The sequence below is a fragment of the Erythrolamprus reginae genome, chromosome 5 (genome assembly GCF_031021105.1).
Source record: "Erythrolamprus reginae isolate rEryReg1 chromosome 5, rEryReg1.hap1, whole genome shotgun sequence".
NCBI lineage: Eukaryota > Metazoa > Chordata > Lepidosauria > Squamata > Dipsadidae > Erythrolamprus > Erythrolamprus reginae.
This window is the reverse complement of record NC_091954.1, coordinates 117,571,818-117,584,912: the sequence shown is the minus strand read 5'-3', so window position 1 is coordinate 117,584,912 and position 13,095 is coordinate 117,571,818. Positions and strand designations below refer to the sequence as shown.

General features: G+C 42.8%; 1 protein-coding gene across 7 annotated transcripts in view; it reads right to left on the bottom strand.

Annotated features, from left to right (window-relative positions):
• Positions 1 to 13,095, bottom strand: part of TP63 (tumor protein p63) — a 159,516-nt gene that overhangs the window by 28,674 nt on the left and 117,747 nt on the right. For all 7 annotated transcript variants that reach the window (XM_070753838.1, XM_070753839.1, XM_070753842.1 and 4 more), the window contains 2 exons: positions 877 to 1,063; positions 584 to 699 (listed from right to left, as the gene is read on the bottom strand). In XM_070753838.1, coding sequence (XP_070609939.1) covers positions 584 to 699; positions 877 to 1,063 — 303 coding nt within the window. The remainder of the gene's footprint in view (positions 1 to 583; positions 700 to 876; positions 1,064 to 13,095) is intronic.

Sequence of the window (13,095 nt, the reverse complement as noted above, 5' to 3'; positions counted from 1 at the left end):
AGAAAGGAAGGAAGGAGGAAAGGAAGGAAGGAAGGAAAGAGAGGAAGGAAAGGAAGGAAGGAAGGAAAGAGGGAGGGAGGAAGGAACGAAGGAAGGAATGAAGGAAAGAGGGAGGGAGGAAAGGAAGGAAGGAGGAAATGAAGGAAGGAAGGAAAGAGGGAGAGAGGAAAGGAAGGAAGGAAGGAAAGAGGGAGGGAGGAACAAAGGAAGGAAAGGGGGGGAGGAAAGGAAGGAAATAAGGAAGGAAAGAGGGAGGGATGGAGAGACAGAGGAACAAAGAAAGGAAGGAAGGAAAGAGGAAGGGAGGGAGGGAGGGACGGAGGGAGGAAGGAAGGAAGGAAGGAAGGAAGATGTGTAAGAGAAAGGGTGGCAGAAGCTGGTGGTGGAGTTAAAAGAGGAATCAGCCTAGAATCCCTACGTAGTCACTCAATCCAGCCTCCTTTGACTTACATTACATTACATTTAATCCAAGCAGGTGTTGACAGTTGATTGAGAAGGTTCCTGTGCATGGGAATCTTTTGACCCCTAAGCCCCTTTAACTGAACCTTCAGGTGTGGCACCTCCCTCCGCCCTCCTCACTCACCTGGGGGGGTTCGTAAGGGACCAGGACGCTCTGCCTCCCGGTGATGGGGTCTTCCACGTACTGAGCGTGGCTGTTGCCTTCCACGCGGATGAGGTGGCTGGGAGGAGCAATTTGGCCTGCAAACAAAGAGCGGAGAAATCGTTCCGAAATTCTGGCTCCCTCCCTCCCTCCCTTCTTTCCCTTCCCTCCTTCCTCCCTCCCCTCCCTCTCTCCTTCCTTCCTTCCTTCCTCCCTCCCCCTTCCTTCTCCCTCCCTCTCTCCTTCCTTCCTTCCTTCCCTCCCTCCTGACTCACCTTCGTTGAATTCTCGGCTGAGTTCATGATTCGGACACCGCTTGACCACTTCGGTCACATGTTCAGCCTTCTTGTAGACCGGCATGGCTCGGATGACGGCCCCCTGGGGTGGCGGGGTCATCACTTTGATCTGGATGGGGCAGGTCTTGGCGATCTGGCAGTAGAGCTTCTTCAGTTCGGTGGAATACTGAGAGAGAAGGAGAGAAAGGGAAAAAGGAGAGCAGTGAGACCCCCCCTGGTGGCTGAGCAGCCGAGTGCCTCCCCACCCAAGACTTCTGTCAAGGTCCCAGGTAGCATCCGAACTAAATCAGAGTCTGAGTCAAAGTCCTCCTCAAAAGTCCCCATTTATTTCCGGAGCCATCCTGGCACCCACACCGGGAAACCAGGATCCGAGTTTCCCACCCAGTGGAAAGTTCACATCCCCTGTTGTCCCCACCCACAAACCTTGTCACGTTTCCCACTCAGGTTGTGCCAGCGTGGCCAGTCCTCCTTCCACTTCCGCCCAGGTGGGTGGGCACAGGATGACCTTGAACCCCTCAAAGAAAGAAGGCTTTGTGGCTGCATGTGTCCCCTCTTGAAAACCCCCCCTCCCAAGTCCCCACCCACACCAGGCCTTCTGCAGAGAGCGGGGCAAGACATTCATTCATCACCAACTCCTACACCGGCTTGACAACCTGTTCACATGATGTAGAATTTGCACCCGCGCCCAAGGTGCCAAGGTACAGGGAGTCCTCGGCTTATGACCAAAAGCAAGTTATTTGTTAAGTGACTTTGGCCTCATTTTGTTAGTAGGAAATAGGAGCCAAGAAGAAAGGGACAGAGAGAGGGAGGAAGAAAGATGGGAAGGGAGGGATGGAAATGGGAACGAGGGAGGGAGGGAGAGAGAAAATGAAGGAAAGAAGAAAGAAGGGAAGGGAGAAATGAGGATCAAGGAAGAAAGAAAGGGAAAGATGGAGGGAGAAAGGAATAAAGGAAGGAGAGAGATGGAAATAGGAATGAGGGAGGGAGAAAGGAAGGAAGGAAAGAGAGAAAAAGAATGAGGAAGGGAGGAATGATGAAAGGGAGGAAATAGGAACGAGGGAGTGAGGGAGAAATAAAGGAAAGAAGAAAGAAGGGAGGAATGGTGGAAGGGAGGAAAGAAGGGAAAGGAGAATTGAGGAACAAAGAAGAAAGGGAAAGATGGAGGGAGGGAGAAAGGAATAAAGGAAGGGATGGAGATGGAAATAGGAACGAGGCAGGGATAAAGGAAGGAAAGAGGGAAGAAGAGAGAGGAAGGGAGGAAATAGGAACAAAGAAAAAAAAGAAAGGGTAAGATGGAGGAAGAAAGATAGGGATAGAAAAAGGAATGAGGGAAGGAGAGAGAAACAAAGGAAAGAAGAAAGAAGGGAGGAATGGTGGAAGGGAGGGAAGAAAGAAGGCAAGGGAGTAATGAGGAACAAAGTAGAAAGAAAGGGAAAGATGGAAGGACAAAGGAATAAAGGAAGGGAGGGATGGAAATAGGAACGAGGGAGGGAGAAGGAAGGGGAAGAGGGAAGTAGAAAGAAGAAGGGAGGAGTGATGGAAGGGAGGAAATAGGAACAAAGAAAAAAGGGTAAGGTGGAGGAAGAAAGATAGGGATAGAAATAAAATAATAATAATAATAATAACAACAACAACAACAACAACAACAACAATAATTGGAAGGGACCTTGGAGGTCTTCTAGTCCAACCCCCTGCTTGGGCAGGAGACCCTACACTATTTCAGACCAATAGGAACAAGGGAAGGATAGAGAAATGAAGGAAAGGGAAGGAAGAAGGAAGGAATTTGGGAAGGAAGGAAGGAAAGAAAGAAAGAAAGAAAGAAAGAAAGGGAAGAGAAATGAGGAACAAAGAAAGAAAAGGAAAGATGGAGGGAGGGAGGAATAAAGGAAAGGAGAGATGGAAATAGGAACAAAGAAGGGAGAAAGGAAGGGAACAAAGGAAGAAGAAAGAGAAAGGGAGGAAATAGGAACAAAGCCTCCCAGAGTCCGGGCGAAGTTGGGCAGCCTATAAATTAAAGTAATAAATTAATAAAGAAAGAAAGAAAAAGAAAGAAAGAAAGGGTAAGATGGAGGGAGAGAGACAGGGATAGGAACAAGGGAGGGAGGGAGGAAAAGGAGGGTAGAGGAGAAAGAAAGGAAAAAGAGAAGAAGGAAAAGGAGATGGCAGGAAGAAGGAAGAGGGGAAGAACATGAAGGAGGAGGAGGTGGAGAAATGGAGGAAGAGCAGGAGGGGGGGTGGGAGAAATAGGATGAGGAGGAGAAGGATGAAGATCAGAAGAAAAGGACGAGGTAGAGAATAAACCCACCAGCCCTTTTAACTCAGGATCGCAGCTCCGAACGCTTCCCTAGCCACGTGCCAACTTCCAAACTGCCCATAATTAATTTCATTTATTAAATTTTTAAGCCCCCCAACTCATTTCAGACTCTTAAAGGGGCGGGAGACTCCTGCAGGCTCCCCCAAAACCCCCACTTCTTGGGAAGCCCCCCTCCCTCTGTCGGAGGATGCCAAGCCCTTGGCAAGCACCCAAACAGACGTGCCAACCCTTTGGTGCCAAGCTGGCCCCTTTCGGCAGAACGCTGTGTCTGTTGGCTCAGGCGATGCCCATCACAAAAGGGCCGGCAGGAATGTGCCCACTCAGCCCTGGGGGGGGGCAGCTGTCCAGATAGCATCGCTTGGCAGGAGGTGCCCGGGGTTGGGCAGGTGGCACCAAACCTCAGGGGCATTTCAAACAAATCACCCAGCCTAAAAATTGGGGGGAGTGCCCCCATGGGGCATTGCAGAATGACAGCCCCCCACGGTTCAACCCCCCACCGCTTGTCACCCCCAAATATCCCACCTTTCCAAACCCCTTTTCCTTGACAGAATTTTTTTTAAAAAGTTTTTTATTAAATATACAATGCTAAAAAAAAAAAAAAACCAAGGGAACATTTAAACAACACAATATAACTCCAAGTAAATCAAACTTCTGTGCGATCAAACTGTCCACTTAGGAAACATCACTGATTGACAGTCAATTTCACCTGCTGTTGTGCACATTCAATTTTCTACAGAACGAAGTGTTCAATGAGAATATTTCATTCATTCAGATCTTGGATGGGTTCTTTGAGGGTTCCCTCAAAGTTTTTATTAAATATATATTTATATCATCTCAATCCTTACATACTGCATTTTTCGGAGTATAAGATGCACCCTAGGCTTTGGGAACAAACATACGGGAAAAGAATCTGCTTACCAGGCATTTATCTTATTCCCCTCATTAGTGCTTTAAAAAAACTTTATTTGGAGAGAGTAACAATGAAAGAGCTTGCAAGCCAAAAAGAGCTGGGAAGATCATTAACATCTGGAAAGAAACTTATTTGGAGCAAGTTAGAGCAATGGAAAAAAAACCCTGCAAAGACGTAGGGCTTGGAAAACATTCTTCGCAGAGAGAAAACAATGAAAGAGCCTGCAAGGGAAGAGCTGGGAAGATCGTGAGCAGCTAGTTAGGGCTGGGGCAAAAAAAAGCTATATTCACTGAATAAGACGCATGGTAATTACCAGCCACTTTTAGGGAGGAAAAAGTTGTGTCTTATACTCAAAAAAATACGATAATTATGTTGTCTACATTTAAAGACATACAAAAGGAAAAACACAAAAGTACAAAAAAATAAAGCAAAGCCACAAGAAAAACAAAAACAGCTATACAACATCTCCCCCCCCCCCACTTTGACAGCCTAGTTTTTACCTTTATATATTCCACGGTGTGTGATATCAACGGTTAATATTAATTCTTATAGATCAGTGTTTCCCAACCTTGGCCACTTGAAGATATCTGGACTCCAACTCCCAGAATTCCTCAGCCAGCGTCCAAATATCTTCAAGTAGCCAAGGATGGGAAACACTGTTATAAATGACCTATTTTTCCAATTACTTTCCCTATTAACTCTCATATTCTTAAACCTATGTGTTCCTATTGACTTATAACAATATCTAACTTTCCTAACCGTTTGGTTTTTAAAACTGTTAAACATAATAGAGTGTTGTGGCTGCGGCCGCCAAAGGCCCAATGTCCCCCCCTCTTCCTTCCCTGTGTCTTAAGTCCTCTCTTTTAAAAGCACCACAATGTGAGATTGTGCAACCCACCTGTCTCTCGTGTGTGTGTGTGTGTGTGTGTGTGTGTGTGTGTTTGCAGTGCCCGCAGGCTATGGATTTATGGACACACAAAGGGTTTTACACAGCCGGCGGAGGGAACAGGATTGTGTGCCAGGCAGGGCGATTCTGGGTGGGTGGGGAGGAAAGAGAAAAAGAGCAGAAAGAAGAAGAAGAAAGGAAGGAAGGAAGGAGGGAGAGGAGAAGAAGATGAAGAAGGAGGAGGAAAGAGGGAGGAAGGAAGGAAAGAGGGAGGGAGGGTGGAAGGGAGGGAGGGAGGGAGGAAGGAAACTAACCAAGCAGAGAAGCAACCTGGAATTAAGAGAAACTTTCTAACAGTGAGGACAGTGAACCAGTGGAACTACCTGCCTCCAGAAATTGTGTGTGCTTCACTGCTGGAAGAAGAGAAAGGATTGAAATTGTCTCCTGTTTGAGCAGGAGGTTGGACTAGATGACCTCCAGATACCCTCCAGGCTCTATTCTGAGTTGAATAATCTCTACACCATCCTAAAAGTAGGAATCCAGTACACTATGTATTGAATATATAGAAACATAGAAACATATAAGATTGACGGCAGAAAAAGACCTCACGGTCCATCTAGTCTGCCCTTATACTGTTTCCTGTGTTTTATCTTAGGATGGATCTATGTTTATCCCAGGCATGTTTCAATTCAGTGACTGTGGATTTACCAACCACGTCTGTTGGAAGTTTGTTGCAAGGATCTACTACTATTTCAGTGAAATAATATTTTCTCACGTGGCTTTTGATCTTTCCCCCAACTAACTTCAGATTGTGTCCCCTTGTTCTTGTGTTCACTTTCCTATTGAAAACACTTCCCTCCTGAACCTTATTTAAATTTTCTTTATTGCCTTTAGCTATGATACCCTTTATAATGCACTATAGATGTTTATGTTATGTTTGTTTTTTTTGTTCCTTTTCTTTTTTTTTATTTTTTTGTTAGTTGTTGCTTGTGCTTCTTTTTTAATGTATATAATTAATAAGAATAGAATAGAATAGAATAGAATTCTTTATTGGTCAAGTGTGATTGCACACACAAGGAATTTGTCTTTGGTGCAGATGCTCTCAGGGTACATAAAAGAAAAGACGCATTAGAATAGAATAGAATAGAATAGAATAGAATAGGGAATAGAATAGAATAGAGAACAGAATAGGGAATAGAATAGAATAGGGAATAGAATAAAGAATAGAATAGAACAGAGAATAGAATAGTGAATAGAATAGTGAATAGAATAGTGAATAGAATAGAATAGTGAATAGAATAGAATAGAATACTTTATTGGCCAAGTCTGATTGCACACACAAAGAATTTGTCTTTGGTGCATATAAAGACTATTTTTTAAAAAAGAAAAGGAATCCAGGAATCCTTGCAAACATTATTCGTCGGGAAAGGGGCTTCCAAGAATCCTGATCTTTGCCAATTCGGAATTTTGCATTGATGCCCAACTCACATACACACACCCTCCACACTATGTGCACCCAAAGTGCATCTCTTTGCAGCCCTCTGTGGCTATCTGCCTTCTCCACAAGGGATCCATGTGCTATTGCTAGCCTGCCAAGCAGCCCCCAGCACCACAACACACCTGCTGGTTTGTGTGCGTTTCTATGTTTTTGTGTGTGTGTGAGACAGAGAGAGAGGGGGGAAAACGGGCTACGTTACATCTCTTGGCACCTCCCGCAAGTCCCACAGCCGTTCGGTGCGCACGTCCCAAGCCCCCCCCCTCCAGCCTCGTGGCACACCTGTCTGCTTTTTCAACAACCCCGTCTGTGCACGGCTTGTTGACAAAAAAGTTTGCAAAACTCACATGTCCCCCACAATTCCAGGGATTAAAAAGCAAAAAAAAACAACAACCAACAGCAGAGCGAAGTGGCCAAAAACCCCCCCAAAGAAATGTTGTTTTAAAAAAAGGAAAAAGGGTCATTTGGCAACTGAATGAGAGAAAACAGAATAACAAAGAGTTGGAAGGGACCTTGGAGGTCTTCTAGTCCAACCCCCTGCTTAGGCAGGAGACCCTGCACTCTTTCGGAAAAAATGGTTGTCCAATATAATTAATGTACAACAGCACTGGGAAAAAAGGGAATTGTGGTCACTCCTCACACTTATGACAGTCATAACATTCCACCACCTCCGTGACCCTGGGAGAAAATAACATATGATATAGAAATAATAGATATTATTTCCATAACGAGGAAGCTAAAGTAGAATTGCATTAAGTGGATCGTTTTATTCCAAACAAGGGAGAAGACGTTTGAAAGCATCTTTTTCGTTTCGGTATCCCTTCCGGATGTTTGTGGTTGTGATCAATGTATTAAAAAATGAAACTGTTGACTTTGGTTTTTGTGGATCGGATCGATCTGTCGTTGTAGAAATGGCCAGTTGTATATTGAATGAATGAATGAATGAATGAATGAATGAGTGAGTGAGTGAGTGAGTAAAAAGTAAATAAGTAAGTAAATAAATAAGTAAGTAAGTAAGTTAAAAATAAATAAATATAATATAAAGCAAACCTGGAATGTGATTCAATTTACTGCATTTGAAGAACAACATATCTACATTAAGCTGTATTGAAACACCCAACGTTTCATTGTGGTGGAAGAAGAAAAGTTGTTAAGCGTACTTTTTGGAAAGATGGAAACATAGAAGATTGACGGCAGAAAAAGACCTCCTGGTCCATCTAGTCTGCCCTTAGACTATTTCCTGTATTATATCTTAGGATGGATCTATGTTTATCCCAGGCATGTTTCAATTCAGTTCCTGTGGATTTACCAACCACATCTGCTGGAAGTTTGTTCCAAGCATCTACTACTCTTTCAGTCAAATAATATTTTCTCATGTTGCTTCTGATCTTTCCACCAACTCACCTCCAATTGTGCCCCCTTGTTCTTGGGTTTACTTTCCTATTAAAAACGCTTCCCTCCTGGACCTTATTTAACCCGTTAACATATTTAAATGTTTTGATCGTGTCCCCCCTTTCCCTTCTGTCCTCCAGACTCTACAGATTGAATTCATTGAGTCTTTCCTGATCAGTTTTATGCTAAAGACCTTCCACCATTCTTGTAGCCCGTCTTTGGACCCGTTCAATTTTGTCAATATCTTTTTGTGGGTGAGGTCTCCAGAACTGGACACAGGATTATTCCAAATGGGGTCTCACCAGAGCTCTATACAGCGGGATCACAATCTCCCTCTTCCTGCTTGTTAGACCTCTAGCTATGCAGCTAAGCATTCTACTCGCTTTCCCTACTGCCTGACCGCACTGTCCACCTATTTGGAGACGGTCAAGAAATCACCACCCCTCAATCCTTCTCTTCTGAAGTTTTGGCTAACACAGAACTGCCAGTGGATTGTGAAAAAAAATATTTTAAAAAAAATTGGAGGGGAGGGGAGTCCCTTTCTGCAAAGCCCGAGCCCTCCCCCCCTGACTCCTGCCAGCCCCACGCCAGCCAGCCTCCTGCGCAAGGCCCACCCCACGCCGCCTGTTGCCACCTGTCAGTCGCGGGGATTAATTACCCGGTGAGTGCCGGGGCGCGGCACATTCCTCTCCAAGGGCCGCGCCCAGCTGAGAGATGCTGACATCAGGCCTGGAGGGGGGGGGGTTTATGGCCTGCATCCCAGAGTCACCACAGATGTGGGGAGGGGGAGAGATGGGGGTGAGTGGGCAGAAGGGTGCTCCCAGCCAGCTATCTGCACCCCAAAAACTTGCATCTGCCTGGAAGGTTTTTTTCCCCTCCCTGGACGGTTTGGAGCACTTTGAGGTTGGTATCGACGCTCTTTGTTACTCCTGAGTAACACTTGGAGCAAAATTTATTTATTTACAGATTATTATTATTATTTTATTAATTGAATTTCTATGCTGCCCCTCTCCGAGGACTCAGGGCGGCTCACAATATAATTTAATTGCTAGATGTATTTCTCACTTCTTATTACATAGAAACCTAGAAGATTGATGGGAGAAAAAGACCCCCTGGTCCATCTCGTCTGCCCTTCTACTATTTCCTGTATTTTATCTTAGCATGGATCTATGTTTCTCCCAGGCAGGTTTCAGTTCAGCGACTGTGGATTATTCTTACCTTCCTTCCTTCTTTCTCTTCCTTCCTTCACTTTCTTTCCTTCCTTCTTTCTTTCCTTCCTTTCTTCCTCATTCATAGAAACATAGAAGATTGACGGCAGGAAAAGACCTCCAGGTCCATCTAGTCTGTCCTTCTACTATTTCCTGTATTTTATCTTAGGATGGATCGATGTTTATCCCAGGCATGTTTACATTCAGTTCCTGTGGATTGACCAACCACGTCTGCTGGAAGTTTGTTCATGCATTTAATCGGTGGGGGTGATTTGCAAATGCTTCAATGATTGAAGGGGATATTTTTCTGCTTTGTGTTCCAATACAAATTATTTACAGAAAATATTGAGTGACCCCTTGCATCCTGGACATAAACTGTTTCAACTCCTACCCTCAAACGTCGCTACAGAGCACTGCACACCAAGACAACTAGACACAAGGACAGGGTGTTTTTCCCCCAACGCCATCACTCTGCTAAACAAATAATTCCCTCCACACTGTCAAATTATTCACTGTCTGCACTACTATTGCTACTAGTTTTTTCCCATCATTCCCATCCCCCATCTTTTCTCACTTATGACTGTACGACTGTAACTTGTTGCTTGTATCTCCTTAAGATTTTTATTAATATTGATTGTTTCCCGATTGCTTATTTGACCCCTATGACCGTCATTAAGTGTTGTGCCTCATGATTCTTGACAAATGTGTATTTTCTTTTATGGGCACTGAGAGCACCTGCACCAAAGACAAATTCCTTGTGTGTCCAATCACACTTGGCCAATAAAGAATTCTATTCTTATTTTTATTTATATTTTATTTATTTTGTCCAATACACAATAATACATAATGAAGGTAATAGAGGATACCTTCCAGGAAAATATATTAGAGAAAGAATAGAAGAAAGAATATAGGAATAAAATATATCAATGAGAGAACCGAAGGGATAGAAGAGAAGATATATAGGATATAGGGATATATTCTATTCTAATGTCTCTTTTCTTTTATGTCCACTGACAGCATCTGCACCAAAGACAAATTCCTTGTGTGTCCAATCCCACTTGGCCAATAAAGAATTCTATTCTATTCTATATCCTCTCCTAGCCTATCCCTGTTCAAAATATAGCCAGATGGCATAAAAGGCTTATGTTCAATTCTGTTTTTCCTCTCTTTTTAGAGTTGTGTGTGTAAATGACCCCCCTGCCTTCTTTGTTGAATAACTGAGCAAATCCACAAAGGTAAGAGAGAGCTATGAGGTTGTTTCGCCCAAAGTCAGATCATCCAGAACCACGTTGCTGGTTGGTGCCTGCATTATTAGCGGGCAATTTATTTACAATTTCAACAAAGTTTCTCTCCAGGCAAATCGACAGGGTCTTGGAGGTCTGTGTGATCTGGGAGGTTTTCTTATGGACATTTCGCAACCCAACTAGGGAACGTCGTCAGTGCTGGAAGGGAATGGGGTTTGCACTGATGACGTTGCCTAGTTGGATGATGAAACGTCTGCAGAATAGCCACCACCCAGATCAGAGAATCCCCACAGTTGTCCTCCTCCTTCTCTTCCTCCTCCCCTCCTTCTCTTCTTTCATCTACCTTTCTTTCCTCCTGCTCTCTCCTAGTCCTCCTGCCCTTCCTATCCTTTCTAGCACTGATGACGTTGCCTAGTTGGGTCAGAAAATGTTTGCTAGTAAAAACAACCCAGCTCAGGGAACATCAAGGACCCTGCAATCCTCCTCCTTTGCCCCCCCCCCACTTCTTAGGTTAAGTTAGGTTTATTGGATTTATATGCCGCCCCTCTCCGCAAACTCGGGGCGGCTCACAACAATAATAAAAAAACAGTACAGTACATAATACCAAATCCAATGCTCCAATACTTCTTCCTCCTCTTCCTCATTCCCTTCCTCCTTCTCCACTTTTTGTTCTTTCATCTCCTCCATCTGTCCTTCCTTCCTTTCTCTTCCTTTCTTTCTCCTTCCTTCCTTCCTTTCTCTTTCTTTCTTTTCTTTCTCCTTCCTTCCTCTTTCTTTTTTTCCTTTCTTTCTTTTCTTTTCTTTCTTTCTCTTTTCTTTCTTTCTTTTCTTTCTTTCTCTTTTCTTTCTTTCTCCTTCCTTCCCTCCTTCCTTTCTCTTTCTTTCTTTCTTTCTTTCTTTTATTTCTTTCTCTTTTATTTCTTTTTTCTTTCTCTTTTATTTCCTTCCCTCCTTCCTTCCTTTCTCTTTCTTTCTCTTTTCTTTCTTTCTTTCTCCTTCCTTCCCTCCTTCCTTCCTTTCTCTTTCTTTCTTTTCTTTCTTTCTCTTTTCTTTCTTTCTCCTTCCTTCCTTTCTCTTTCTTTCTTTCTTTTTCTTTCTTTCTTTTTTTCTTTCTTTCTTTCTCCTTTTCTTTCTTTCTTTCCTTTCTCCTTCCTTCCCTCCTTCCTTCCATCTTCTCCTTTTCCTTCTCCTGCTCTCTCCTAGTCCTCCTGCTCCTCCTATCCTTTCTAGCACTGATGACGTTCCCTAGTTGGGTCAGAAAATATCTGCAAGAAAACAACCCAATAAATTTTACCTTGGCTTAGGAAGTTGGGAAAAACGAAAAAAATAAAATAAAGAACAACCCATTCAATAGTCAACTAACAGGGAAAGAAAAGAGGATCAGTTGAATGAAGGATAAAAGAGATACCGATGTAAAACCTATGTAACATAAAATGTATATACTATTAGAAATATTAAATGATGGTAATATAGAAATATCATTATAAAAAAATATAGGGTCTCCAGAGAGGGGCAGCATAGAAGTCTAAATAATAATAATAATAATAATAATAATAATAATAATAATAATAATAATAATAATAATGTATATTTTATTTTATGTACGATGAGAGCATCTGCACCAAGACAAATTCCTTGTGTGTCCAATCACACTTGGCCAATAAAATTCTATTCTATTCTATAATAATAATAATAATAATAATAATAATAATAATAAACAGGACTGCCACACATTGTCCAATGTTTTTATAATGTTTTGTTTATGTATGTTTATAATAAAATATTTTTTTTTGTTAAAAAAGAAAAACCCAACCTAGCTGAGAGAACAAGGATCCTGCAGTCCTTCTCCTTTGCCCCCTACTTCCTCCTCCTCCTCCTCCTCTTCTTCATTCCCTTCTACAAACAGTTCTGCCTTCTGACACTGATGAGGTCACCTAGTTGGGTCAGGAAACATCCACAAGAGAACTACCAACTTCTAACTAACTAACTTCTGTTCGGTATAAAAAAACCAAAATTATAAAGAAGACAATTTTTATCTAATAACCCACATTTTGACAGCAGCAAGGATAGTTTATGCTCAAACATGGAAAGGAGAAGACATCCCTACAGAGGATGAAGTAATAAGGAAAATTATAGAATGTGCTGAAATGGATATGATGACGAGGCAGTTAAAAAACCAAGAAGAATCTGATTTTTATAATATTTGGGAAAAGATTTATGTATGGTTGAACAAAAAAAAAAGGTGAAATGAATGGAATACAAAGAAAAATGTATATGAAATTTTTCCTCCCCCCCCCCTTATATTACTGTATTGATTTTACAAATTCCAGTGTTTTTCTTTTATGTATTGGAAAGACTTCTACCACAAGTGGGGCAATTGTAGCCTCTGTATATGTTAAATGCATGTTTGTCCTGTTCGTCTTTTTATGATAATCAATAAAAATACTTTTTTTTAAAAAAGGAAACGTCTACATTTCAACCCGGAGCTACAACTCGTCTCTTCTACTACGTCGAGAGGGTTTAGTAGATCCGTCTCTTTTAATCCAGTCCCAGAAGCTCTGCCCCCAGCTTTGAGCCCACGGCCCACAAGCAGATCTCCAGGCAAAGGGCCGGGTCCCCCGTTGGGCGCTGGGGTTACGTGCCCGGAATGGGGCTCAGCCCCCCTGGGCCGATCTAAGCCGAGGGTTTCGGTTTTGGTATTCAAATAGGTTTTTAAAAAAACAATACAAACACATAAAAGACATTTACA